Source organism: Anopheles aquasalis, chromosome X, assembly GCF_943734665.1.
Source record: "Anopheles aquasalis chromosome X, idAnoAquaMG_Q_19, whole genome shotgun sequence".
Taxonomy (NCBI): domain Eukaryota; kingdom Metazoa; phylum Arthropoda; class Insecta; order Diptera; family Culicidae; genus Anopheles; species Anopheles aquasalis.
Genome location: NC_064876.1, coordinates 2,485,352 through 2,511,841, shown reverse-complemented (window position 1 = coordinate 2,511,841; position 26,490 = coordinate 2,485,352). Strand labels below are relative to the sequence as shown.

At 48.7% G+C, this 26,490-nt stretch overlaps 1 protein-coding gene across 2 annotated transcripts in view; it reads left to right on the top strand.

Annotated features, from left to right (window-relative positions):
• The first annotated feature begins 7,919 nt into the window (after window positions 1-7,919).
• Window positions 7,920-26,490, top strand: part of LOC126572021 (paired box protein Pax-1-like) — a 59,207-nt gene continuing 40,636 nt past the window's right edge. Inside the window, exons 1-2 of one of the 2 annotated variants that reach the window (XM_050231021.1) lie at window positions 7,920-8,564; window positions 24,161-24,220. In XM_050231021.1, the coding sequence (XP_050086978.1) occupies window positions 8,555-8,564; window positions 24,161-24,220 (70 nt within the window). In that variant the 5' untranslated portion in view covers window positions 7,920-8,554. The remainder of the gene's footprint in view (window positions 8,565-24,160; window positions 24,221-26,490) is intronic. The other variant, XM_050231029.1, reaches the window with a different exon arrangement.

The following is a 26,490-nucleotide window of genomic DNA, read 5'->3' as shown; positions in this document are numbered from 1 at the left end:
TCACGCAGCTACGATGGTCACCGCAAAAAGTACCTTTCCGCAGACACGAGTTCCTAAATTTGATGCCATGGATAAAGTTTTTATTAAATATTTCCCAAAATAGCATGAAATTTTCTTGAAAAGTTGTAGTTTAATATGCCATTCACTTGAAAGAATAAAGTTGAATGGTTACGTCACAAAAAATCGTCAAAAAAGATCCTGGTTTTTGGTCACAAGAAGGCATGGTTCGGCACGGACGACGACTCTGGCTGACAAATGATGCTGATCCGAGGAAAAGTGGCTACATCGGTGCCTAGAATTGGCCATGAGGTTCGTGCCAAACTGGCCAAAAAGTTAACAAGTACCTGGCGAGCATGCAGCAGGCAAGGACTCGACGCGATCGTTTAGACGAAAAGGAGCAGGCTGAGCGATCAATGTGATACTGAACTGATTGCGAATCCTCTCTCTCTACGTCTCCCGGCTACTGTCCATCGATACTTTCTGGGGCTAACTTTAAACGTAGGGTGTAGTGTACACAATTTTATTGTAAAGAACGGAGGAGGAATTTATTGAGGTAATAAACTGATAAACTCCCTTCCCACATGTAGTTTACAGAACTCAATTATCTGCCATAGTGTTTATTGTTTATCACCATTCAAATGTTGTCTCTGGTCTCTTTAAATGCATACGTTATGTGCTGCAATTTTCACCGCGACTGACCGATTGATCATTATGTTAATTGGCGTCTGCCTCCACGATGGTCAATAGAAGAAGAAGACGAAGAAGAAGCCGCTGGGCCGCTTAAACGGTTAGTGATGCCGGAACACCGCAGCCCGATTGATCGTTCACTCGAATCCCGCGATTCCCGTTTCTGTTTTTTTTTTCATTTGCGGTCCTTTCCGATCGAACCATGGCCGATTGGTGAAGAGTGTACAAGGTAGATATGCTAATTCGTACAACAGCAAACAACAACAACAACAAAAGCAGACACTGGAGTGCAACGTGACGACTGGGGATGCGGCCTGTTATGTTCGTTAAGTCAACTTTGTCACCGATACCGAGCTGACATTTGACTTTTGGGATGAGAACGATGTGACAGATGATTTGGTGCAGATGAAGGCGCAAACCGTGGAGGCGCGGTGTGGGAGCGCGAGGAGCACGATTATGATCGCCGCCCCCTGAAACCATTCCCTTCCCCCGCGTGGAAACCGGAGGCCGTGATGCCGGCGTGTGGTGTGGTGACGACCCTCCTCGTTCTGACGGGTGCTCCGGTTTGCGCTCGCTGTCATCGGCTCGTATTCCGTCTTGCTTCTTCTTCTTCCTCCTCTTTCTCTTCCCTTTCTTGCGGCTCCTCGAGGGATGAGGACCCTTCCGGAAAGAAGAAGAAGGAAAAAAAGAAACGAAAAGAAACGAAAAAAAACACGCGGCGCGGCATCTGTGTTGCCGGAATGACCCCGGTCCCGGGGCATTATCCTAATGAAAAACAAATGATGTATCGGTGGCAAGCGACGACAACGACGACAACCCGGTACCCGGTGGTGTCCGGTGAACCAAAAAGGAAGACCGCGCGCTGCCGGCCTCCAGCCAGTGACACAATTCGACTCGATCTCGCCTAGAAACCGAACCCCGGCCCTTCGAGACGCTACTGCTGCTGCTGCTGCTGCCGATGATGATGATGATGACGATGAATTACCGCTTAAGACACACTTGGCACCGTGGGGAACAGTGCAGTGCGTTTCTGGTGTGCCTTGGTTAGTTTGCTTGGGTCGCCGAATCCTGTTGTTGCAGAATGCACACGGCGCGAGAAAGCCGTCATCGGTTTCCTTCTGCTTGCCCATTTCCGTTTCCGCTTTGACGCGCACCGTCGCTGCGCCCCTGGTTTTCTTCCCCCGTTGCGTTGCGGCAGCGGCCGGTTTGTTTGCGAAGCCCTTGAAGCCGAGTCCGAGTTGGTGGGGCCGTAGAGTTATGCGGACGATGCTCACGATCACGGCCTCACGAGGGCGCCCCCCACCTGTCCGCCGGCACTTGAAAAGCTCCCGGTTACCGCCGGTGCGTTTTGTTGATCCGCGGCGGGCACTTTAAACTGCACTCGACGGCGACGACGACGGCGATGATGACGCCGTGGACCAGTCGGCTACCAGTCTTTCTCGCTCTCTCTCTCTCTGTCGAGCTTTTAGTGGCGTACCGTGGCCGGGCATCAAGTGCCCCCCGACGGAGCGGTTCGCGGAGATGTTTGCTATCGAATCGTAGGACAGAAGGACAAAAGCACCGGGGGGCAACCAAGATGCTGATCCCGGCGCAGATCGATTTCTACTGCCTAGTGCAGCATCCCTGATTCTAGAATTTACCATGTGCTATTTTTTTTGCTAGAAGCTTTAGCTTTCCTCTTTCCAAATCACTTGCTTTGAGCTTGATAGGTTTGATAGTTTTTTTTTGAAAATTCTTTAGGTGAGAGATGGTCGATCATGGTTAAGATAAAAGTAAAAGACAACCTGCAAGGAAACTTGTTTATCAATTTGTGTGGGTCACTCTCACCCCGGATTTTCATTTGCATTCCATTTTGACATGTCTTTTACATTGTTTCAGATGTTGTTGGGGTTTATTCTCATCGTATTGGCTCGTAAAATAATAGATTTTAATAGAAACATCGTTCATGATGCGAATTTTTATATAAAAATTCCCATAGATTCTCAATCTGAGCTTTGAGAAGGTGATCGCAGACGATTAATACGACGAGGATACCAAAATAAGAAGATATGGTTTTAGCGAGACGTTTACATTCGTCCTTAAAAAATCCTTTCGGGGGCAGACATTAATTTCCCAAACCACAGTGCTATTATTTTCTCTAATTTAACATTCTAATTGAATGAAAACATTCAATGCCTCATTGTGACCTGTAACTGACGGTCTGGCATACCATGGTTTGCTTTCCACCAAACTCTCTATCGCCATATTGCATTAAAAGCCATGATTGATGATTCGAAAAACAATAAACTACTTCTCCAGCCTTCTTTAAGCTTGAAAACATATTTCCGGGTAGAGTAAAAACGATTCAGCTCAATTGAGAATGATAAACGGAAGCTTTTTAGTATATAGATTGCGGTATTTACGTTGAGCTGATCTTCCGTCGCATAGTTCGCTCAAAAATTGACATCGAAAAGGATTCGATTATTGAATTGATAATTAGTTTCAATGATTTCTTAATCTCTGGAAAGATTTTACATTTTTCCAATTATTCGTCTTCCGAGGGCGACTGAATTTGAAAACTGTAAGCTGTAACTGATTGGTGATTAATAAAGACGTCATTAACTGTCCTCTTTTTGATAATAACTTCTCTGCTAAACATCTGTTGAAGTACTTGGTTCAAACAATGATGAGCAAACAGTTTTGTGTTGAGCAAAGAGTCTTCTGTCCTTCGTTAAACCCATTCCACGTGAAACCCGCGCGCAACCGACTTTCTACTGTAGATGCAAGGATAAGTGGATTGAACATTTGTAAGCAATAATGGAGGGCACGTAAAACATTAAAACAGACGTTAATAAAAGCCATTTTAAAGGTACAGTGACCACAGGGCTCTGTCAGAGTCCTACTAATATTTAAGTCCTTTGCAAAAGTGGGCTTTTACTTTTGTCACTATCATGATCGAGCATCTTTCACTGAAAGAATTTTCAAACAAAAACTATCAAACCTATCAAGCTCAAAGCAAGTGATTTAGAAAGAGGAAAGTTAGAGCTTTTAGCCAAAAAATCACAATGCCTTGGTGACCGAAAATGTCGAATCTATTGGCGAAAATGTGGTGGACCCTAGAGGTGACTACTGGCGCTGCTGCATCCCTCAAAATCTGCAAACAACATAAGAAAGGGAAAAAAACATGGCGTTAATGCGTTCAGCACGCCCGTCACTACCATACCTGCCACTCTTCATCGTCGATCGAAGTAGTGTGCACACCCGGACGCACACCGGTTCAATAAAAAAAAAAACCGGTCACAACCGCAAAACAGCGCGCCCAAAAAACAAAAAGGAAAAAAGAAAAGGATAACAGACTGGCTCGACAGGGCCATGAGGGCCGCTTATGACGTGACCCATCATCCCGCGAGCCTTCCGCGGTTCGCTACACACATAAACCCCGCCCGAGCGGAGAGGGGAAACGCAGTGGGGCGCTAAACGAACCGCAACGATGCGCAAAGACCGATTGGACCGTTCCGTTCCGTTCCGGGTATGCGTGTGGTAGAGGTCAGGTCGCTCGGTCTAACGCCGGTCTCAATCGCACACCGCAACAGCAACAGCGTATTGATGCTGTGTCGTCACGGGAGGACGAGGATTGTGCAGCAGGGCAAACACACGCATACACAAAAGGGCGCCTCCAGGCTAGGCCAGAAGCGTGGCATGCACCGTGACGCTTAAGCGCTAGGAAGAATGCGCTGTTGCTGTGCGCTTGTTGGACGCGCTCGATTGAGCTGCGGCGGCTGGTTGGTTGGCTGGCTGGCTGGCTGGCTGCTGTTGTTGTTAGTGTCAAAAGGACGAGTTCGGACGAGTGATGACTGCTCGATCCTAGGCTGATAGCGCATCACAAAAGCACGCAAGTTGATAGCAACAATGAGAGGGTTACCGTTTGCTCATCGCGTTGTCGTCCTCACTGCTGCCTTTGCCCAGTTTTTTCTCCTGGTGCGTTCACCACACGCAACAAAGACAGAGAGAAATTGCGGATACGGAAATTGCGCTGGCGAAGCGCGCATGACGCGTGCGCTCGCGAACCGCACCAGACCCGGGCGCTTACCAGCAAGGCTATCTTGCTATTGTTAGAGTGTGAGTGCTTTGCCCTGTCGCTGGGATGCATTATTTTACGGTATCAAACGTTTATTGCATTAGTGCAGATAGTCGTGGGTTCAGATAGTAGATATTCGTGGGTATCGGTGGGTGCTACGTGCCAAAATGTGATTAATCGTCAGATTTTGGCTCCTTTAAGGGAGGGGCTTTGGTAATTTCTGGTCAAAAAATGGCGCATTTTTGATGATTTTTTATGACGCAACCATTCAACATTATCCTTTCAAGTGTACGTCACATTAAACTGCAACTTTTGAAGACTATTTGGTTCAATTTTGGGGAGGATTTACTGAAAACTTCATCCATGGCATCACATTTATGATGGTGCGTTTGCAAAAAGGTCCTTTTTTCCGGTGCCCATCGTAACTGCGTGATGGGTCATCGGAAAAATACAAATCGATACTCGTTTGAAAGCTGATAAGTTTGTTCATGCTATTTTTGATAAACGGAAATTTCTAATCGCTCTGTTGTTTGAAGTACCGGTACGTATAAGAAATCCATCCTTAATTTCCTACGGAAAAGATCCAAAAGGGTGGTTAAGTCTTTATCGAAATCGATGAAAATAGTTTCCTAAGCGACAACAAGTTAGTTTTCAGCAGGAATCAGCCAGAAATTGGCAATCCTTTGGGCGAATCAGAGGAAGTATGGATGGACCAGCAATAACCAGACGCATTTTTTACATAACGGTGCATAAACAAATCATAACATAGAGCTCATTTACCATAAATTGGGTAACGTAGGTCAAATAAAAGCAAAATGAAGTACTTTTCAAAGCAAATAAGTAATTTCTGGATAAGTTGGATGGATCGAGCCGTTATTGGTATGATTTGAAGCCATGCGGGACCCACGTCCGTACAACATCGTATGTTCAAAGCAAAAAGCATCGTTTGAGAGGGTTGTGGTGTCGAGTTGTAACTTTCTCATCACGTGCAGCTTTCTACGTTTTTTTTTCTTAAATTTCAACACAAATGTTTTCAGGGATGTAAAAGGAGACTACAAGAAAACAATTTAATTCATCGATTGGGGATTAAAGCCTTCCATTACAGGACAAGGATAACACATCAATTAACTTTCGCCAACAATCCAATTTCGCCTGCGGCCACACGAATGTCTACCACTGTGTTCCACTTCTGGGTTTCTTTTTAAAAAAAAAAAAACAGCCGCGTTTGTGAGACGGAACAACGGAAGGAAGGAAGGAAGGAAGCAAGAAGAGAGCGGGATGGGAAGTAGTAAGCGGCTGCAGACACGCTCGCAGCACCACACTTCCAACAGCTACAGTATGCCAGAAAAACAGTTTATCCACCCCTTGCAAACAATTTACATTTTGACTGATTTTTCATCGAAAACCCTTAGCTTAACTTATTGGGTGCTTCTTAGGCCCATAACTCCACTATTTGTGGCGACAAAAACCATCCAATGGGCCTCAAACGATGTTTTTGGGATAAAAAAAAACTAAAATACATTTTAGAAATTGAGAGGAAAAATGGTTATTTGATTACTTTGGAGTAAAACCTGTATAACACCACAGAATAGAATACATAAGAGTGTTCCACTGTTTTTTAGGTAATATCTTTGTTTCTAGGAGGTATTTTTCAAAAATGTAAAAAGGCATAGTAAAGAAGAATAAAAAAGCAAAACTATTGTTGATAAGTGATCCGCATTCTTATGCTCAGGATTTCCATGGAAAACCAAAGTCCAAAGTGTAAGTTTGCTCGCAAGGGTTGGATAAACTTTTTTCTTCTGGCCTACTGGCCTGTTATGCTACGAAAGGATGCTTGCCGCGTAGCAAAGGTCCTACGATAGATGCCGCCGCCGCCACCGCTGCTGCTGCCGGAGCATGAACTCTATCCGGAGAAGATTCCCGGAACCAAATACAGCATGCGCGCCCGCCGAGCCCGCTCTGCTCTTCTGATATGCTCGCCATCTTGCTCATATTCCTCCTCCTTGTTGTTGCTGTTGTTGTTGCTGCAGTGCTTCTCGTGTGAGTGCGTGCGCATCATCATCACCAGCATCATCATCATCATCATCATCGGCCCATGGACCGCCCACTTTCCCGGTTCGGTCGGAAAAAAAGGTACGAGCACTCTCGGGCCCTCTCGCTCATTCGCTCACCTGTCCCCCGTTTTGGTCCGGTTTCGAACCGGGGGAAGAAAGGAAGGGAACCGAACGCGAGCCAGCGAATGGCGAATGGCGGATGCTCGTCGGATAGTGAAACACCATCCCACCCAGGAGGCGGAGGATTCAGGATTCCGTGCGTTGGTTCATTGTCAGTGTGGCCGCGTTGATAGACGGACGGAGAGAAGCACGACGACGACGACGACGACGACGACGACGCCGTCACCACGCACGAAGAAACGACGATCGAACATCGATTCCGGACCGGGAGAAGCGCGTCACGGTCGCGGTTCGAGCGTTATCATCATCGGACGTGATCGGCCCCCAGTGAGCGGCCGAGCGAGCGAGTCTAGAGGGTCTACGGTGCCGCAGTACAGTCGCAGTGACAGCAGTGCAGGAGCAGCAGCAGCGGCAGCAGCAGTGGCAGCGTTAGCTACCTCAGTGCGGCGACGGAACAGGATATTCCGAGAGGGCCTTTTTTGGTGATTTTCGGTTCGTTGTGTTGTGTTTGCGCGTGATCGCGTTGAACGCGCGCGCCCCGGAACGCTAAGGACACTGCGGAGACACGCGGTACCAGCGCGGTAGTGCTTGTGTGCTTTCGGCCCACGTTCGGAACCAACGATTCGTCCATCCACCTTCGGCCAACAAAAAAAACACTTTGTCTCTTTGGCTCGAAATGTCGACGGCTCGGGCTCGATGAGCGATGCCGATGCGAGCTTAACAACACTGGCAACAACAACAACAACAACAACAAGAACCAGCCCGCAGGATTGTCACCGTGTCCACCGCAACAAACACACCAACACTCAACGTCAAATCCATCCTTCCGCCAGCAACAAGCACACCAACAGCAACGAGACTAGGAATGCGGTGCTTGCCAGTGGCCACCGCTGCTAGGTGACGGCCAGCGCGCCACCCCCCTCCCCCCGTCCAGTGCACCTGATACGAAGTACACACGAAAAGAGTGAATGTGAGAGAGAGAGAGAGGGAGAGTGAAAGAAGTGATTGGATGCAATGGAACAGTAAGGCAAGAACACTCGGCACTCGATTACTGTTGTTGCCTGGTGCCTTAGTGACGCAAGGCGACGCCTACAGACGCCCTGTGGCCGTGCTGGACGACTCCAGAAGTGTGTTTTTTGGTTGTTTTTTGTTTTTTTGGGAACCAGAAGTAGTACAAATCGCGCCTCCCGTAACGTCCGCTTTAACCCTTTAACCGCTTCAGAAGGAACGGGTTCGCTCGCCCGAATCCGAAGTAGTAAAGAACTGCTGCTAGAACAGCAGCTAGAAGTGAAGAGGTCTGTGCGATCGTTGAAGAAAGAGAGAGAGAGAGAGAGCGAGAGAGAGAGCGAGAGAGAGAGAGCGAGAGAGTGCAAAAGAGTGAGTGTAGAATAGTTTGTGTGGGTGGTGTTAAGGTTCCTTCAATCAAGGGTACACGCGTGCAGTGCAGCAATTCAGCGTCACCGAACCAACAATCAGACGTGGAGGAGGAGAAGGAGAAAGAGGAGAAAGAGGAGAACGAGGAGCAGAAGGCCAGTAACAGTAAGCTCCCAGTAAGCTGCTACTATCAACAAAACAAGCGGATCGTACGCGTCCACCCTGCCGGTGGCCCGATTGGAGGAGTACCGAGCCGAGGATTATGGAGCCAGGTGAGTGATCCTGACGTGCGATCCTTCCTTCCGGCCGCCCTTTTGGTGGTTCGGTGGTCCGTCCTAGCAGAAATCCTAATCCTAAGTGCCGTTCAATGGGGAGTTCCGGTTCAAGGGGGAATATTGTGTGGCGCGATTTGGCGATGAGGGCGTTACGGTGTCCACCAAAAGAAAAAAAAAAAAAAAAAAAAACATGGGGAATTCAAATTAGCTCGCGTGGTGGAATAATCGACAATTTCGTAGTTTTAGTACGATTGTCAACACATTACTTGTTCGGATGTTCCTCTCCCTTTTATGTTTTTTATTTTTTCATGATGAGGAAAAGGATACAGGAATGTGAGAGAGAGAGCTGAGACTCCACGAAGCGGAAAAGAATATTCGGGCCAAGGCCTGGCACAAGGTTTACGTCAAAGTAAGGATTCGTTTTTGAGATGTGACGGGTTTTTGTTTTGTGAGCTACTAAAAGCAAATTCTTCATTTTTTGTTTTTGCTGTGACGACTTGGTTTTTTTTTTTTTTTGGGAACAATTTGGACAAAATTTGGTGTGGGGGGATACGTAAAGAATGATGCCAGAGAGCCTTTCGTAACGCTGCTTAGTTAAATGAAAATGTGTAGGGGTGGTAAAAACGAGTTCCAGGAAGGTCAGGAACGTCCTCCGGTGACCAGCCAACGTTAATTGGCAAGGCTCACGCTCACAACAAATCAAACGATTTGGTGTTGGAAAACCACCGAATTAACAACTAGGCACCTTGCTGATGACGTTAATTACATTTTGGAAACTGTGTTGGGCCCTCAAACGCGCCAGAACTCGACTCTGATGGCGTTGGTTCGCGCGACACGCGTTGGTTTCCGGTGGCTTTTTCGCACAAAAACTCCACTCATACCGTTCCAAAGACCATCGCTTTCGCCTGATTTAGCACCGTGCGGCTTCTAGCTGTTTAAAAAAGCATCGTTTTAAAACGAAAGTGAGCCGATTCAACGCGGTTGCGAAGAAAAAGCCGAAGGACCATCCGTAAAGTCGTGTTTTTCGCGTGTTTCGAAAACTGCAAAGTTCGTCCGCCCATTCCGTGGTTGGTATTGGAGGTTTCTTAACCTCTAAACGTAATCGTTTACGGTGAAGCGAATGGAAATTGGTTTTTTAATGATAGAATGGACAGGGGAACACAGTTCAAAATACATCGAATGTCACCTTTAGCTTTTTGTTGGGTCCACAGTAGTACGGCACAAACCTGTTTGTACCGCCCCAGTACGCTACACACTTCCGCTCGGTCCCGGTCGGACCGCAAACGCGTCGGAAGGGATCAGAACGTTTCGTTAATTTGTTAACTCGCCCGCGCCCGCTACCCGCCACCCTTGTTTTGGGAGGTCCTGTTGCCTGTCCAACTGTTGTTTGAGCTTCTGTTTCGCTTGAGCCCCCGGGGCCTTGGGTTTGCCTTGGGTTGTTTGCCTTCCTTCCAGTCCACCGGTCGGTCCGCGCGTACGTCGGGGCGGCTTTCAGCAGAAGGTACCGACCGAGCACGACCACGTGTTTACACACTTCCGTGGCGCGCTCTTGAGGACCCCGGGACCTGGGCCTGGGCCTGGGCCTGGACCTGGAAATCAAGCACTTCTCGGCGACGGCGACGGCATCTTTGGACGTTTTGTGCCATGATTGCTACCTGTTCTTGCGTTGTACCCCCCGGGGAGCTCTAAGCTCACTCCTCCAGGCGTCTCCCATTTCGTCCCCGCGGTATGCACACAGACCGGACACCGGACGCGAGGTGGGTATTGAGTTACGGCTCTGCGCGGACGCTCGAGCTGTCGTTGTTGCGTTTTGGTGTTTTTTTGGCGCTACTGACCGGTTGGCCGGTTCCAATCCAATCCTTCTTCTTCTTCTCCTCCATCAGGGGTTCCCAACAAAAATCAACCGACGACTGACAGTGACGCCTCCCCCCCCCTCCCCCGCCCCTGCATCCTGATCAGATCAGATTCGAGATCGCTCTGTGAGGTAGAAAAGAAGGTTGCGCTGGCGCTGTTGAAGCTTTTATTTTGATTCTCGAAACCCCCCCCCCCCGATGAACCGTGGAACCGTGAGGGACTATTTGCCCACCACGTTCATCGTTCGTTTGCCTCTGCAGATGACGATAATCGAGATGATATCGATAGTTTCATCCCTTTTGCGTCCCCAGGGGGGGTGGGGGTGGCAGGAAAATTGAATAGTATCCCCGAACACACCACAGCAGAAAGGGGGCCTCAACCATTGTGTCTTCACCGATTACACGGCCCGTTGCACACCTGTGCCCGTTGTGTGATCCCTTGGCAGGAGGTGTGGTGTGCGGTAGCATTAGGCAGGTTAATTTAATTACCCCATGGGCTCGGTGTGGACCAGTGGAGGAGAGAAGTGAAGTTGCGTGCGCGTGAAGTGCTGCGTGAATTAAAGTGGGCATTTAAAAAACAAACCAAAAGACAAAATGTGAATGTGTGTTAAAAAACATAAACTATGGCAGATAGTTCAGTTTTGTAAATTGCATGTGGGAGTGGAGCTTATCAGTTTATTTGCATAAAAATTTGGTGCCATTACGAGCAGGATTCTGGAAGTTAGACGCTCATTTCGAGTAAATGTTTGTGCACATATTTTTTAACTCTTTCTGTGCCTTTCTGTGCCTGTGGTAATTTCAAGGATCATTTTTGACGATTCTTTGTGACGTAACCATTCAACTTAATTTGTCCAAGTGAACAGCATATGAATGTACAACTTTTCAAGAATATTTCATGCTATTTTGGGGAAGATTCATTAAAAACCACATCCATGGCATCACATTTATGATGGTGCGTTTGTAAAAAGGTCCTTTTTTCGGTGCCCATCGTAGCTGCAAAATGAGTGATCAGAAACATACAAATCGATACTCGTTTGAAAGATTATAAGTTTGTCTAGGTAGCCCCGGTGAGTTTTTGTTCAATTTCGTATTTTTCGATTTGTGGCAGAATTTCAAAGTTGAAAAGTGATGCTGTTTGTCATTTTGCTAAAAAACACGACTTTAAAAACATTGTCTTAAAAAAAGTATCAACAATTTTCATCCAATCTCGACGACGCTACCTGGCAAAGAGTGTACAGATTATGTGTTAAAAATTTCGCTTCGATCGGTACAGTAGTTTTTACGGTAAAACGTTAGTTTTGTGAAACGCTCCTCAAAATAGCGAGCTGCATGGAGCCTTTGTATGAGACGCGGATTTTAAAAAATCTGTAACTCTGTCAGTTTTGCTTCGATTGATCCAACACTTTTACACAATACTCTTCAAAGGATCAGCTTGCAGGGAAAAATGTTAAAAGCATGTGTCACAAAACAATATTAATTACCGAAGGCCCCCCCCCCCCCTTTAAATTGTTGAGCAATAGCGCAATGAAGTTGCTTCCCTTTTTTTTTCGCACCATCACGATTAGAGCTCGACTGATGGTGCTATCAAAATTCGTCTCATAACTCATCGGTTACTACTAATGATGCTGCATTTTTAGTTTCCACTGTGCGATCGAAGGTTTGCCGATGAAAAATCGTCCAAATTTTGTCTCGTTTTATGCTTAATGCACACATTAGTTGCTACGGTCTCCTGTCCACGATCCTAGGATGCTGCCTGCTGCTGCTGCCCTCTGGACACCGTAAGCTGGGGCCACCGAGACGCTTTCTACGCACACAAAGCAACTGTGCACTGATCTCTCGACACAGCACAAAATTACTTAACCCATATCGATGTACGATGCGCATCAGCTAAAGGACGGCTGCTGCTGCTGCTGCTTCACCACCACGTAAAGCGCCTTTTCCGCCTGTTTTAATAGAAATCCCTTTTGTCACGAGGCAAAGCCAGGATGCAAATTTGAATGCCCCCGAAAAACCGACCGATACCGGTCGCACAATAGTGCTCAACAGTGGACAGACACTTGAACGACGAGTGCGAACCGTCGGGAGCACTCGTCTCGCCACCTGCGGCACCTGCCGATCGTAGCGACTGTAGCGCATCCGTTAAGGCTATTATCGATTATTGGTAATTATCCGCTGAGGGTCCAGGAGCCGCCGCTGCCGTCGTCGTGTGGCCCTTTAGGTCGAAATGGGGCCCACAAACCTGGGAATGTACCTGGGAATGGAAACTCGAGCGCTGACACGCGGCAAAAACGCTCGCGCGCAAACATCTCTGACCAGTGACAATGACAATGGCACTGACAACGACCTGAATGGTGATGATGAGAGAGAGAGAGAGAGAGGGGAATGGTAATGGTTTTAGAAATGGATTCGGATCAGTTTTCCATCCATTCCCGATTACCAAGTGTCACTGTGTCGCTCTCTCTCGCGAGCGCGCCCAGGGTACTCATCCTTTTTCCAGGGGGGGGGGGAAAGGTGCACACTGATCCGGGTTTCCTTCGGGGACCCGGTAGGCGCTCGGTTCCTAGGACAAGAAGCCCAGCCCAGCCCAGCCTCTTGAGGTCTCGGGGCAGCCCTTCCCTTCACGCCTTTCACGTCTCCTTCTTCTTCTTCTCTCTCTCTCTCTCTCTCTTTCTCTCGCGCTCTTTCTTTCACCTCCTTTTCATTTTCCTCTTCCACCACCACCACCATCAGTGCTGCGGTGCATTTTTGCCCCTTTTTTTTGGCAAAGTCCTTTCCGGCGAGGCCGCATATCATGTTTTTAATATTTTGCCCCGATCCTGATCCGATCATCGGGGCCCAGTAGGGACCGCACAGGCGTCGGTACACCGACGGCTCGGGCTCGGCAGCTTTACCTCTCGCCTCTCGAACCGGGATCCCTGAAAATTCCCTGCTACCACAAAGTACAGCCGCCCGCCAGTCTGCATAGATATATATTTATCCATTGATACATAGTGACCGCCGCGTTACACAGCTTTTGAGGCCCATTGAGAGACCCTAGTTGCCCTGCGGGCCTCGCTCGCTTTTAGTCGGATCGGATGCGCTTTGTTGTCGAAATTGTTGCGCGCATTGTTCTCGCAGTGTGTGCGCGCGCGCGCCGGTGCAAGGGGAAAAGAGGAGAAAGAGAAGAAGAAGAAGAAGAAGGAGAGAGGATTAGAAATTGATCTGGCCGCGCGGGCCACTCGAGAGTAAATGAGTAAATCCTCTAAACCGCAAAATGTAGCGAGAAAGGATCAGGAAAAAAGGAAAAAAAGAAAAAAAAAAAAGGAGCTAAGACGGAAAGGGAGAGCTGGGAAAGGAGGTGAAGGAGGTGGAGGAGGGGTGAGCAATTTTTCAACAGCTCATCCAGCCACATCACAATCAAACAGTGCATCCCGGCATCGCCTAATCGCATCGCCCATCGGCGCAAATCCCCTTTTTCTCTCTCTCTCTCGAGAGAGAGGAAGAGAGGTCCCAAAGGGAGGGCGCGCGCGCGTGAGAGGGAGTGAGAGCACTGGGCAAAAGGACTCAAACTGCCAAACTGCCGTGGCTTTTGTTCTGGTTTTGAGGTTGATGGGCTGGGGCCGAGGGGTGTGCGACTCACATTCCAGTGCGCCCTGGTTGCAGTTCGAGACCTCAATCCTCTCCCTGAGATGCGATTTGTTTTTTGTTGTTGCTTCGCACGGAAAAAAAAACGAACGAACGAAAATCTTGGTCGGTCACCAACGAACAAAAGAACCGTGGAGTCTCGTGAAGTGTTGGCCCAGGCCCCCGGGGGGGGGGGGGGGCCCCATTGTTTCGGAGTTCGGCGAGAAGTTCTGCAGATCCTCTCCGGCGGATCGGGAGTTGATCCGGGGTGCGGGTTCACACGGTGCACACAACGGTGCGCGTTGACTTCAGGGCCCGATCCCGATCGGTGATCGCCCAATACGCCACCGGCAGCGTTGGAATCACGGCACCCGGGGGGTTTTTTTTGGGTGCCAGGACACCCTCATCCCAGGATAATTCCCCTGCCGAGCCGAGGAATCACTTAAGCGGTACACCACCCCCACCCCCACCCCCCTCTGCATTAGTCTATCGGAATTGAGAATCGCCATTCCCACCCACCCCCCCCCCCCCCCCCCCCCCCTTTGGGGAAACTCGATTCGGTTCACCGCAATCCAATTCCGGGAGGGAAAAGAAAAGAAAAGAAAAAAAAACAGGAGAAAAATCCATACAACCCCCCGGGGCCCCGGGGGGTGGAATCAGCCGACCACCACCACCACCACCACCACCACCACTAAGGCATCATTTTCAACCATCATGCTGATGGTGGTGGTGGTGGTGGCGCTGCTGAGCTGGTAGCCACCCCTCCCCGGCCCAACGCTGCTTTAATGGTTCGTCCTTGTTCGCTTCGCGTCCTTGTTTTCTCTGTATGTGTATGTGGGTGTGTGTGTGTTGGCGTTGGCGTGCGCTTCACTTACCGCCGGGACCGGCCACAAATTTTGGGCACAACGACGCAGCGACCGACACACAAATCGATATCCATTTCCCGCCATGTCCCCGTCGCCCGTCACCGTGTCACCCCGTTCCCGAGCGATGGCTATCTCTCCCCCCCCCCCCCCCCCTCCGGGGGTTGCTACTGCTACTGCCACCACTCAACGGCAGGGTGCTGCGCTGCTGCCTGCTGATGCTGTCGATGATGGGTGATTGCGCCAATCACTCGCTGGCCCTCCGGTTTTTTTTTTTTTTTTTTTTTTTTGTTGGCTTTGTCCGCTTTCATTTTCCTTCGTTCTTCTTTACTCGTCATCGCAAATAAAAGTTAGCAGGTGGGCGGAACGGAATGGAATGGAATGGGGCGGAACGGGGTTGGTAAAAAATTAAAATCAAATCCCGCGGAGCACCCCCAGACAGACAGAGAGAGAGAGAGGGAGAGGAAACGCTAAATCCGCACTCGGAAAAAAGGCCATACGCCAGGATCTTGATAAGGGCATAAAAATTGAACGACAAAGTCCCATGAACACAAAGCTAGAGAGAGAGAGAGAGAGAGCGAGAGGCGGGGGTAGATGCGAGATCAAGATCTTTATCCAGCAAGTGACCGCGAGCGAGCGGGCGGGCGGGCTGCCGCACCCAGTTTCGGGGGTTTTGGCAATTTCGAACACAAGTCCCTATTTTCCTTTTTTTTCCTTCATGTTTTTTTTTTCTGTTGTTGTTGTTGTTCCCGGGACAGCGCTCTATCGGAAGCCAGCGATCTTGCCTCACTCAGCACTGAAAGTGCACTTTTCCGGTGCCACTTTCCGCGGGAAAAATGGTGGGCCCCCGGCGGGGGTGGGTGGTGAGGATTTAAATAATTACTCTCCCAGCCGATAATCGCCGTCGCGTCGTTGTTTTTTTTTCCGGGATGGTGAAAAAAAGGGGGGGTGCGGATGTATTACATTTTCCGCTGCCACTTCCGTTTTCCGCACCAATCCGCACGGACAATCGCTGCGATAATCGGTGCCAAGTAGACGAATGCAAGTGACGTGACGTGGTTTGTTGTGACAATTGCAGGCCACACAGGCAGGCGCACCCCCTCGGTTGTCGCGAAGGGTACCGAACAATAAACCGAGAACCGAAACAGTGTTGCGGCCGGAACGTGGGCTCGTGATCTGTGATCGAGATCTCTCGTGGATGAAGCTGGGCTGGGCGCGCGATAAGCTTGGCCGAGATTGCGTTCTGCGGTGCGGCGGAAATGGGAAAAAAACGTTCGCGAATTGCGCCGGGCCCGCAGTCTGCCTGTTCTGTCTGCGTGGATCTGTTGCTGTTGCTTGCGCAGCTGTTGAATGTTATACCGGGACTCCAGGTCGGTTCCCGGGGGCGTGCTCAGGAGCCAGCCATCATCGTCCAGTCATCGACCGCACCTCGGTACCGCGCGCATCTCTTTCTCTCGCGTTTTTAAATTTTGTGTTTTGTACGAACGTGCGTGGTTTGAAAAAGAAAAAAGAAAAAAAAAAAAAGGTTAATACCTTCGGTGTGCACACTCGTTCCGCTCGCTGCCACCATTCTCTGGAGCTCGTCGCAGTCAGGACAAAAAATCGAGATCGGCGCGGCAGCAGTAGCAAACGGTAGAAAGGATCAAGATGACTTTCATTTGGGTGGTTGCCGGCGGAGCTGAAATTCGATCGCTTCGTCGATCTGCCTGGCCTGGCGTCGATGGGAGCCCCGTTGCCTCAACCTTTGGCACAGATAAACGGTGACCGAAAATGGGAATCCCAAGGAGGCGAGGCGCAGCGCAAGATACAGTGGCAGACAGTCGTTTCGCTTGAACTGTTTGAAGAATCGTATTTTTGCAATCGTGTTTTTTTTTATGTTATTTTTTTTATTCCTGCCTCTTTTTCTTTCAACTTATTTAGTACTGAAATTCAGGCCAAACTTTTGGAAAAGGGACGTGGTTGTCTTCAAACCATGCATTCAATTGTTGGCGAAAATGAGGTCATTTTTTATCTGTACTGAAATATCTCAAAGGTCTTACACCTCGCTCCCTCGTTGTCTAATGTCTTACACCTCATTAGATTCAATGAATTAAGGCGTCTGTTACAAGCTCCTTTTAAATGACTGAAACCATTGGCGTTTCACTTAAGGTGCCTCCCCTTAAGTAAAATTAATTTCTGGTCAAATACATGGATCATTTTTGTCGACTTTTTGTGACGTTTCCATTCACTTTAATTCTTTCAAGTATACGTTGCATTAAACTACAACTTTCGAAGAATGTTTAGTTCTATTTTTGGGAAGATTGATTAAAAACATCATCCATGGTATCAAATTTAGGTAGTTGTATCTTCGAAAAGGCACTTTTTCCCGGCTTTTTCCCCTTCATGAGAATACTTATTTGCCTTGTAAAATACTAAATTTGGCTATGAGTTAGCGAAATTCATGGTCAAAAACGGCGGTTCTCCTTATGGGTATCAATAAACTATGGTTTTATTTCGAATTTTCAACCATTTTCATTATTGTGTACGATCCATATCGTATGAAATGTATCTAAATGTGTACTGGTTTAACCATACTTCTTGTACTCTACCCAAAAAACTAGCTGATTGTTGGTTACCTCATGTAAAACCCGTAACTTTTCTTAATGTTAGGACCCTTCACCATTTGATATTTCTTGTAAGGAAATAAATTATATGGATTTCGCTGTGTCTGTGACAATTTGATGCATTGAAACGATTAGAATAGCAGTAAACCTTACTGAATTTGTGATTATTTGTCGGTTTTCTTCCGTCACCCAGCTTAGCTTTAATCCATTTTTATCAAAAGAAATAATTAAAAACTCCGGTTGTTATCAAAATGGGCATGTCTGTAGCTTAAAATAATTTAGCTTTGCTCTACTAGTGACCTTCAAATGCAACAAAGAAAACGCCATTCGTTCAAAAACGATACGAAATATTATGCTTTTCTTGCACTTTGGCCAAACGAATGGCAAGCTCTAAACAACCGATGAAACAGGACATAGTTTTGCTTACATTTTGCCTCACTAGGATCTCAAATGCACATCTGAATCGCATGTTAGGTGTGTGTGTGCTAGTCACGCATGTACCAACACAATAATAAGAAAGTGATTGCCTGTTTTACTCCCTGAACCGCTAGGTTCGGCTAAACGAATGTCTACCACTGTAGTCCTTAGGGCGCATCACCGAAACAACCCAGCACCGGGCTCCTGGAGGCTCCCGGAGAAGGTTTGCTTCGTTTCTCCGGTTTTTTTTTGTCCCCCGTTGATACAATTTTTGTTTCTTTTTTTTTTTTTGTTTTTTGGTTGCATCCCTTTTGCCCGCTTTTGGGCCCCGGGCGGGGGGCGCGCGCGTAATGCGTGCCCGTAAAGCCCTTCCTTCGCACGCACGCACGCAACGAGGAGAGAAAGGCCATGGGGCCCTGCTGGTGTTGGCTGTGGCTTGGTGGCAGCACCTTTGGCGTGGAAAGTTTGCGGTTTGGCCTAGATTTTCAAAAACAAAAAAACAATCGTGTGCGATATCCGCATGCGGCTGGCCGCGCGATTGCGACTGCATTCCGGTGGTCTGCTGCGGTGCGCGGGCTTGCACTTACTGACGAAATGACGGCTGAATGCTGACGCACGGAGCTGAGCGTGGTGGTGGTGGTGGTGGTGGTGGTGGTGGTGGTGGTGAGGAAAGAGAGCGGCAAAACGGTGGCCCACGGTCCGTCCAGCCAGCCAACCAGTTAAAGGGTATCGGATGTCCAAATTGGAGTCACCGGAGTCACTGACAGCAGCAGCAGCAGCAGCAGCAGCATTCGAGGCAGCAGTCGCAAGCAAGCAACCCAAGCCAAGCCGGAATCCGGGAGTGACCCAAGACCCCAAGCTCCCCGTGAGCCCGTGAGCCCGTGAGCGTTTGTTTGTCATTTGATACGTCGATTAATCAAACCAAATTCTCGACGGAGTCAATCAACTCGACTCGGCTGCGGCTGCCTGACTGCGACTGAAATTCGACCGACGACGACCGAGCGGAGCGGAGCTACCGGTCTTTGGCGACGTGGCAGCTCACCTGACAAGCGTGCCTCCCCCCCGCCCCTCCCTCGTTGTGCGCGCGTGCTATCCTCCGGACGAGTCCTCCAAATTATCGAAAGCATCCAAAAATTATTGGACCAAAGCGATCGCTCTCGCTCTCTGATGAAGTCCTCTTGAAGTAAAGATGTTCCAGGACAATACAGTCGTTACAAAACGTCCGCTCAATCTCCTCGTCTACCAGCGCCAGGACAATCCAGGACATCCGGGGCATCTTCTTCCCTCCGAAAAACCAATCCTAGCAACGAGAATGGATGAGGGACCTATCGGGGAGATTCACCGTTTCGGCCGTCACCGAAACGCGTCGCGTCACATCGCGCGATGAGGGTGAACTTTCCCCTTCCCCCTTCCTCCCCCCTTCCCCTGGTTCGTCGACCAAAATGACAGCCGCCACCGCCGCCGCCGCCGGTTTCTGATCGCATGATATGCGATTATTTATATTTGGATGACATTTACGTAATGAATTGAGAACGAAAACATAATAACACACGGAGCGAGAGAGAGCGAGAGTGAGTGAGAGAGAGAGTGAGAGAGAGAGAGAGAGAGAGAGTGCGCGCCATCGCCCCTCGCCTTGTCGCTTGTCCTCCTCCTCTGCCCTTCTCCATTCCCGGGGGTTTCCGGTTCCGTGCAGCAAACGGGCCGACTCATTTTGCGGGTCGCGGCCTGCGTGCGCGGGCCCCTTTGCCCGGAGAGAGGGTCGGCATGGTCGGATGTGTGCCGGACGAGATCCGACGACAGGCCAGCAATGACGAAGATGAATAATGGGACGCCGGGCCGGGCCAGGCCGGGCCAGGCCGGCCGGCCGACCGGGTCTGGACTAACAAGTTGTAACTTCATCACCATGCTCGTCATCACCATCATCAGCACCGTACATCGAGCATCTGGGAGCCAGATCAACCGACGGCGGAAACTCGGCCTCCGGAAGGCCTCGATTCGACTTCTTCCCGGCCACCACCACCACCACCATGTAAAAGGACCACGACTCGTGCGCTCTCTCTCTCTCTCTCCCTGTCACCGTCTCTGTCTGGTGACAGATTCGTGAAAAAGTTGTAATTTATTATCTTCAATCTGGCGCGCGACTCACGGCGGATAGGCACACACAACAGACGAAACGGTTTTGTTGAACACGTTTGTTGTTTGGCTGGCCATTGTTGTTGCCGTTGCCGCTGTTGTTCGGGTTTGAAGTGGCCTTTTGCTGCCGTACCGCACCGCTCTACTGGCTGCGGTGCTGCTGTTAATGGTGCGCTTCTGGATGCGAGTGTCCTTCGGTGGAACAAGCGGGGTTTGTCCTGGGAACAAACCACGCGTGTGCCCCTGTGTGTGCACGCGAATGGGAACAGATAGCAGTACAGGGTGCAAGGCAACAAGGAAAACAACACTGCAACACAAGTTACAAAGTGCCATGTCTTTTTGATTTTTTGTTTGGATTTTATTTGAGTAAAAGCAAAACATGTGTCACGTAATTTTTTTTCAAACTTTTACAAACAGTTTCGGTGTGTTACTTTCTGGATGAATCTATGGTCTTGGGACCCCGTAGAAGAAGATGCGTTTGAGATGCGATGACACGATGATTTTTCGCTCTCCTCGCACAGTTTTTGTTTCAGTGGGATAAATCAACAAATTCACTTGCCAAAGCTGTTAAGGGGTGGCTTATTAGTTGATTTTGTTTTGTGACACATGGTTTTAACATTTTTTTCCGTCAAAGCTAATCGTTTCAAGAGTATTGTGTAAAAGTTTTGGATCAATCGAAGAAAAACTGACCAAGTTACAGATTTTTCAAACTCCGTGTTTCATGCAAGGCTCATTTGAAGAGCGTTTCCCCATAACCAACGTTTTCAAAGTCGGGGCACATCGTACCGTAAAAACTACTGGGCCGATCGATTTAAAATTTTTACCACATAATCTGTACACTCTTTTCCAGGTAGTCCCGTCGAGAAATCATTAAAATTGTTGATACTTTTTTTTTTAAACAATTATGTAAAGCTCGTGTTTTTAGGCAAACTAACAAAAAGCATCGCTTTTATCAATTTCAAAAATCTGCCAAAAAGCGAAAATTTCACGAAATATCACCAAAATCTCTCCTGGGCTACCTAGATAAACTTATAACCCTTCTAACGAGCATCGATTTGTATTGTTTCAAATGACCCGTCATGTCGCTACGATGGGCACCGGGAAAAAGTACCTTTTCCGACGACACGGCTACCAAAATTTGATGCCACGGGTACGTTTTTCAATGAATGTTGCTCAAAACAATACCAAATATTCTTCAAAAGTTGTAGTTTAATATGCCATTTACTTGAAAAAATAAAGTTGAACAGCGAGACATTGGGATGGGCGTAAAAAGGAACGTTCTACACTTCATTTCGCTGTCTCTTTGGCCGTCAATATCTATGGACATAAAAAGCGCCGGACTTCTCTGTTTGTGGTGTTTCAAAAGTGCAAGGTTAGACCTAAAAATTAACATAGCTCTGAACAGCTTGAGCAAACGCGTCCCCAAGAATGAGCCAAAATCCCACAAAGCCCCCTGCAGGGCAACGAGCGATGGTTTCTTCTGCGGGGACTCAAGACCACAGATTCATCCAAAAAGTATTAAACCGAGAAAAAACTAAACTGATTGTAAAAGATTAATAAATTCCCGACATTTTAAGGGGGTTACTCAAATAAAATTCGCACAAAACAACGAAAAAGATATGGCGTTTTCTAACTGTGTTGCAGCGTTTTTTGCGTGCCTCACCCTGTACAGCAGCGGTAGCGGTAGGGAAAGCTGAACGGTAGCAAATATCATCAAACAAATTGACGGAGCGCAATTTCATTTAAAGGTTTTTTTTTCCCCCGGGTAATGGCGCGGACGATAGCGATATGCTCACGCACAAAGACACCACCCAGCCCAGCGGACCATTAAAAAGCATAACATAACAAGAGCAGAAGAAGAGAAAAGAAGCGAACAAAACGGGCCTCAACGGGTCCCGTTCGGTGAGAGAAGGGTTCCGGGGCGTCCCTAGGACCAGGCATGAGGATGAGTCGTCGCCGGATGATGATGATGATGATGAGGATGATGATGATGTCCCAGTGGGAAACATATGTTTGCAGCGATTTTAAGGGATGTTCCCGCTGCAAACCCCCTCGGGGGTGCCCCGCTGCTGTGCCCCGAAGGGACCTCGGCAGGACTCGGCCGCGTCGGGCGCGTCAAGTGGTTTTGCGCCCCCTAGCGCGCTACTGACGCTGACAATATGTGTCCAGCTAGTCAGCTAGCCAGTAATGAACATTTTTGTGGGCCGACCGAAGCCTCGGAAAAAAACTGTTGAGGCACTTGCGCGTAATTTGATTTTCTGGCAGAATCGACTCCTTCTTCTCTTTCTCTCCGTGGAGTGGGAGTGCGGTCCTGGTCCAGCAGGACCACCGTGGTTGATCGCGCACTTCCGGTTCGAGCGTTTGTGTCACACAAAAAAAAAATAAATAAAAAAAAAAGAAGAGAGACTCGCGAGTCAGCCTAGCTGAGGGATCGGGATTGGATCGGAATGTTGGGCTCGGCGACGTGTTAATTGAAAAACGGTAACCACTGGACGGTGAACGGAGGAGAAGGGTAGTAGGGGGTGGCAGCTTCCCAGGCAGCATCGAGCGCGCGCGCGCGCGCGCGCAGCATCATCAGTTTGACCCAAGCGCGATCCTAATTAGCGCCAGCGAGCGAACCAGCCTCTTCCCGGTGGCCTCTCTCACCGGAAGCAAGGCTGGACCACTCCCGAGGGGGGGGGGGGCCGGAAACGAATAGTCACACCTAGGGGGGGACGCGCGGTCACAGAAAACAAAAAGAAAAACGACAAAAAAAAAATGTCCATCATCCAGGGTGTGACGCCGTGATACATGAATTGAGTTCCATTGTATTGTTCCTTGTGGTGTTCCTATTAATCCCAACCCCCACCCCCAAAATGGGGTACAATCGAAACGTCGAAACGTGACGTCGAAAACAGCGAAAACTTTCGCCAAAGGTTTTTTTTGGCAAAAGATCGCCAGTGAACGGTGCAGTAAAGCTTGGACCACTTAATATTTGTGCCGCATTCTTTTGCTCACTGTAGCGCACCTAGTGGTCGCTTTGCTGCGCTGTTGGTGTTTTTTTAAAGATCTTAGTCTCTTCTTTTAGTGATAAAAAATTCGTCAAAATCGAACCGCACCTTCAAAAGGTTATCGCCCATAAAAAACACGAAGGGTGAGAAGAAACACGTCTGCACAATCTCTGAATGAAAACTCAATTTGACGGAAGTAAAAACCCACGTAAAACTGCAATTTGGCAACAACCAGCAGACAAATTTGACTTTAGCAACCATAGAGGGAATACGAAAGAAACGTTTTAGCTCATTTACGCAGATAAAATCACCCGTAAACTGCTCATTTGTGCAAGCGAACTGTAGTTGTGGTTTGAAAACGAAAGATTTCATCACGAGCCCACGAGTCCATTAACGGTCGTTTCTGCCAAGAAGAATGCCTGGAAAAGATTATTCTACCTTTTATTTAGTCTCATAAAGGTCCTTTTAAGTTCTGTCGCAACTTGTTAAGCTACCGTGACAGCACAGCGATCATAAATTGGTATTGGAGCATTGATTTCATACCGAAAATCCTTCAATCCACCAAATTCCCCACAGTATCGTCCAATACCGTTATATTGAGCTATGATCGAACAAAAAACTAAAGAAACAGCGTAAAATGATTAAAAATCCCGCTGTAATGTGCAAATGTTGGGGAAAAAAATGGCCAATGAAACTACTTCCACTACAGTGCAGCACATTGTTTGTAAATTAATACGCTACACTGTGGCCCAATCATTTAATCGCTAATTTTACTGCTAGATAGCTAGATAAAATACCGACAAAATGGCAATATTTCTGGCCCGCGATGTGACCTGTTTTATGCGGCACAAATATTAACTGTTCCATGCATTTAGAATTCCCCGAAAAACACCACGAACGAGACACCAATCGTTGAACCAATCGTGAGGTTGATGCGCTAGGCGCCCACCCCCCTTTCCCCCTCAAATGCAGCTTATGGATGGATGGATCTTGCTTCCTAGGACCACCGGGGGAGGGGGGAGTGGCCCGGAGGCGACCAAGAAATCACATTACAACAAATTTGATTATGGCTCTCTACCTCCCTATCTTTCTCTCTTCTTCTCTCTCTTCTCTCTCTCTCGCTCTCTCCAGAACCAGCCTGGAGCCGGATCCATGGGTGCGGGCCACCGTACATCACTGCCGAAGCTGAAGGTGATTATATCCCGGTGGGGGGGGGGGAATGGGGAGGATATAGCAAAAGGGGGCGTTAAGGGAGTATTCCTAATCCAAGGGCGGCCATTTTTGGGAGAAGCACGTTGCAGACTGCGGCTAAAATCCTTACGGAACCGAGCCGAGCACCCAGCCCTTGGGCAGGGGTTGATCCTTCGGGGCTTAGCCGGAAGCGAGACCTCGCACCCCCTGCCCCAGCAAATCCTACACCTGGTGTCACCTGGTGGTCACGAAAAAAAGAAAAAAGTAAAAAGAAAACAACCACCCACAACGAGGGGGGGGGGGGGAGCTGGCAGGCTTTGGATTAGACCGACACCGAGCGCCCGCAAAAACAAAATGGCCGCGTGCGCGCGGACACCATTTTGGGGGGGGGGGGGTGTTTCTTCGGGCCACACCACAAGACGCCTTGCCTTTTCCCCGTTTTCCTCCCATTTCACCGGCATTCGGTGGTGGATTTCCCCTTCCCCCTCACGGGGGGAGGGGGGGGAGTTAGGATTAGGAAAATCGAACCATGAACCCCACACACACACATACCCATACACAGCTGCCAAGGGGGCTGGCACCTTTCACCCTCGCACGCAATACGTGTCCCTGATTCAATTAGTGGCCCACCCGAGGTCCGGACATTTCTCGGCCCCGAAACCTGGCACAGGATTTAACCGGGGGTGTTGAAGGGGGAAGGCACGTTACACCCTCACATTATTACATCACGCTAATTAAGCCCGTTATTGACGCTTTCATCATCTTCTTCATCGGCATCATGATAGGCAAATATTGGCAAACTCCCTTTTGCGCGCGTCGCGCCCGCGCCTTGCGCAAACATTTCATTATTTTCCGAAAAACCACCCCCACCAGCGGCTGCCCAGCACATGATGTGTACATGAAAACCCCTATGAGCTAATTTTTATCCTGCGAGCAAACAAGCAACGCACAACTAGGGGCACCAACCTGGGAGTGTGTTTGCACGCAACTGTTCTCTCTCCCGCTCTCGCTCTTGACCACGAGAAGTCCTTCGGCATGCAGCCTCATTATCAGCACTAGAGCTACTGCTGCTGCTGCTTGAAGCTTGAAGCTTGAAGGGCTCTGGCGCTGCTGCAGTTGCTTGCTAGGGCAGATCGGTTTTTCCCCCTTTCTGGAGTGTGTCCCGTCCCGTCCCGTCCCGTCCCGGTGTGCACCGGTGTGATCCCAATAATAAGGTCCCCTGTGTTTTGCCTCGATATTTCGGTCGGTCGGTTTGCGTTTGCGACTGCGACAACAAAATGCGGTGCGCGCTCGGCACGGCGCAGAGGGCACCGGGGGTTTTCGGGAACTGCTGATCCCGGCAGATCTCGGCGAACGTACAGCATACAGCATACGCGGGTAGCACGGCGGCATGTTTGTTTTCATCTTCGAAATTAACTTGTAGCTAAATAATGTCGTTTGTCGTTTGTCGTGTTCTATTGATTTTCCCCCTCCGGCGCTCGGATTGTTTTTGCCCGCTTTTCCTCCACCCCTCCCTCCACCACCCCTCCTCCTGACAGTGTGTCGTTCGTTTACTTTTCGCCTTAGCTGCTTCTTTTTTTTGTTTTCCTCTCTCTGCTGTTCGCCTCCTACTTGTCCTCATTTACTGCTGATGCTGCTGCGCCCTTCCTTTCGGGTGTGATCGTCTGCTATTTCCTGTCCCTGATGCTGCTCTATCCCTCTCTCTCTCTCTCTCTCGCTGGAGAAAGGAATGATCTTTGGATTGAACAGAGAGCACGAGGACATCATTCCCGAATAGACTGATCGGCATTCGACAACAGCAGGCAATGGCTCTGTGTTTTTTTTTTTTGTAAAGAAAATTCTCGTAAAATCTTCCAAAGACGGAACCGGAACAGGAACAGGATGATCTGGTTTTTTTTTTTGCTATTGATTCACAATCATTCAAATTTAAAGGTGGGGGGGGGGGCTTCGTGATTTTCGGGCCAAAAAATGCGCCGTTTTTGGCGATTTTCTGAGACGTAACCATTCAACTTTATTTTTTCGTAGTAAATGGCATATTAAACTACAACTTTTGAAGAATATTCGGTATAGTTTTGAGCAACATTCATTGAAAAACGTATCCGTGGCATCACATTTACGAAGAAGTGTCTGCGGAACGATACGGTGTGTACGGTTTTTACGGTACCCATCGTAGTGACAGGACGGGTAATCTGAATTCTACAAATTGATACTCGTTTGAAAGGTTATAAGTTTATCTAGGTAGCCCCGGGAGAGCTTGTGTTGATACTTCA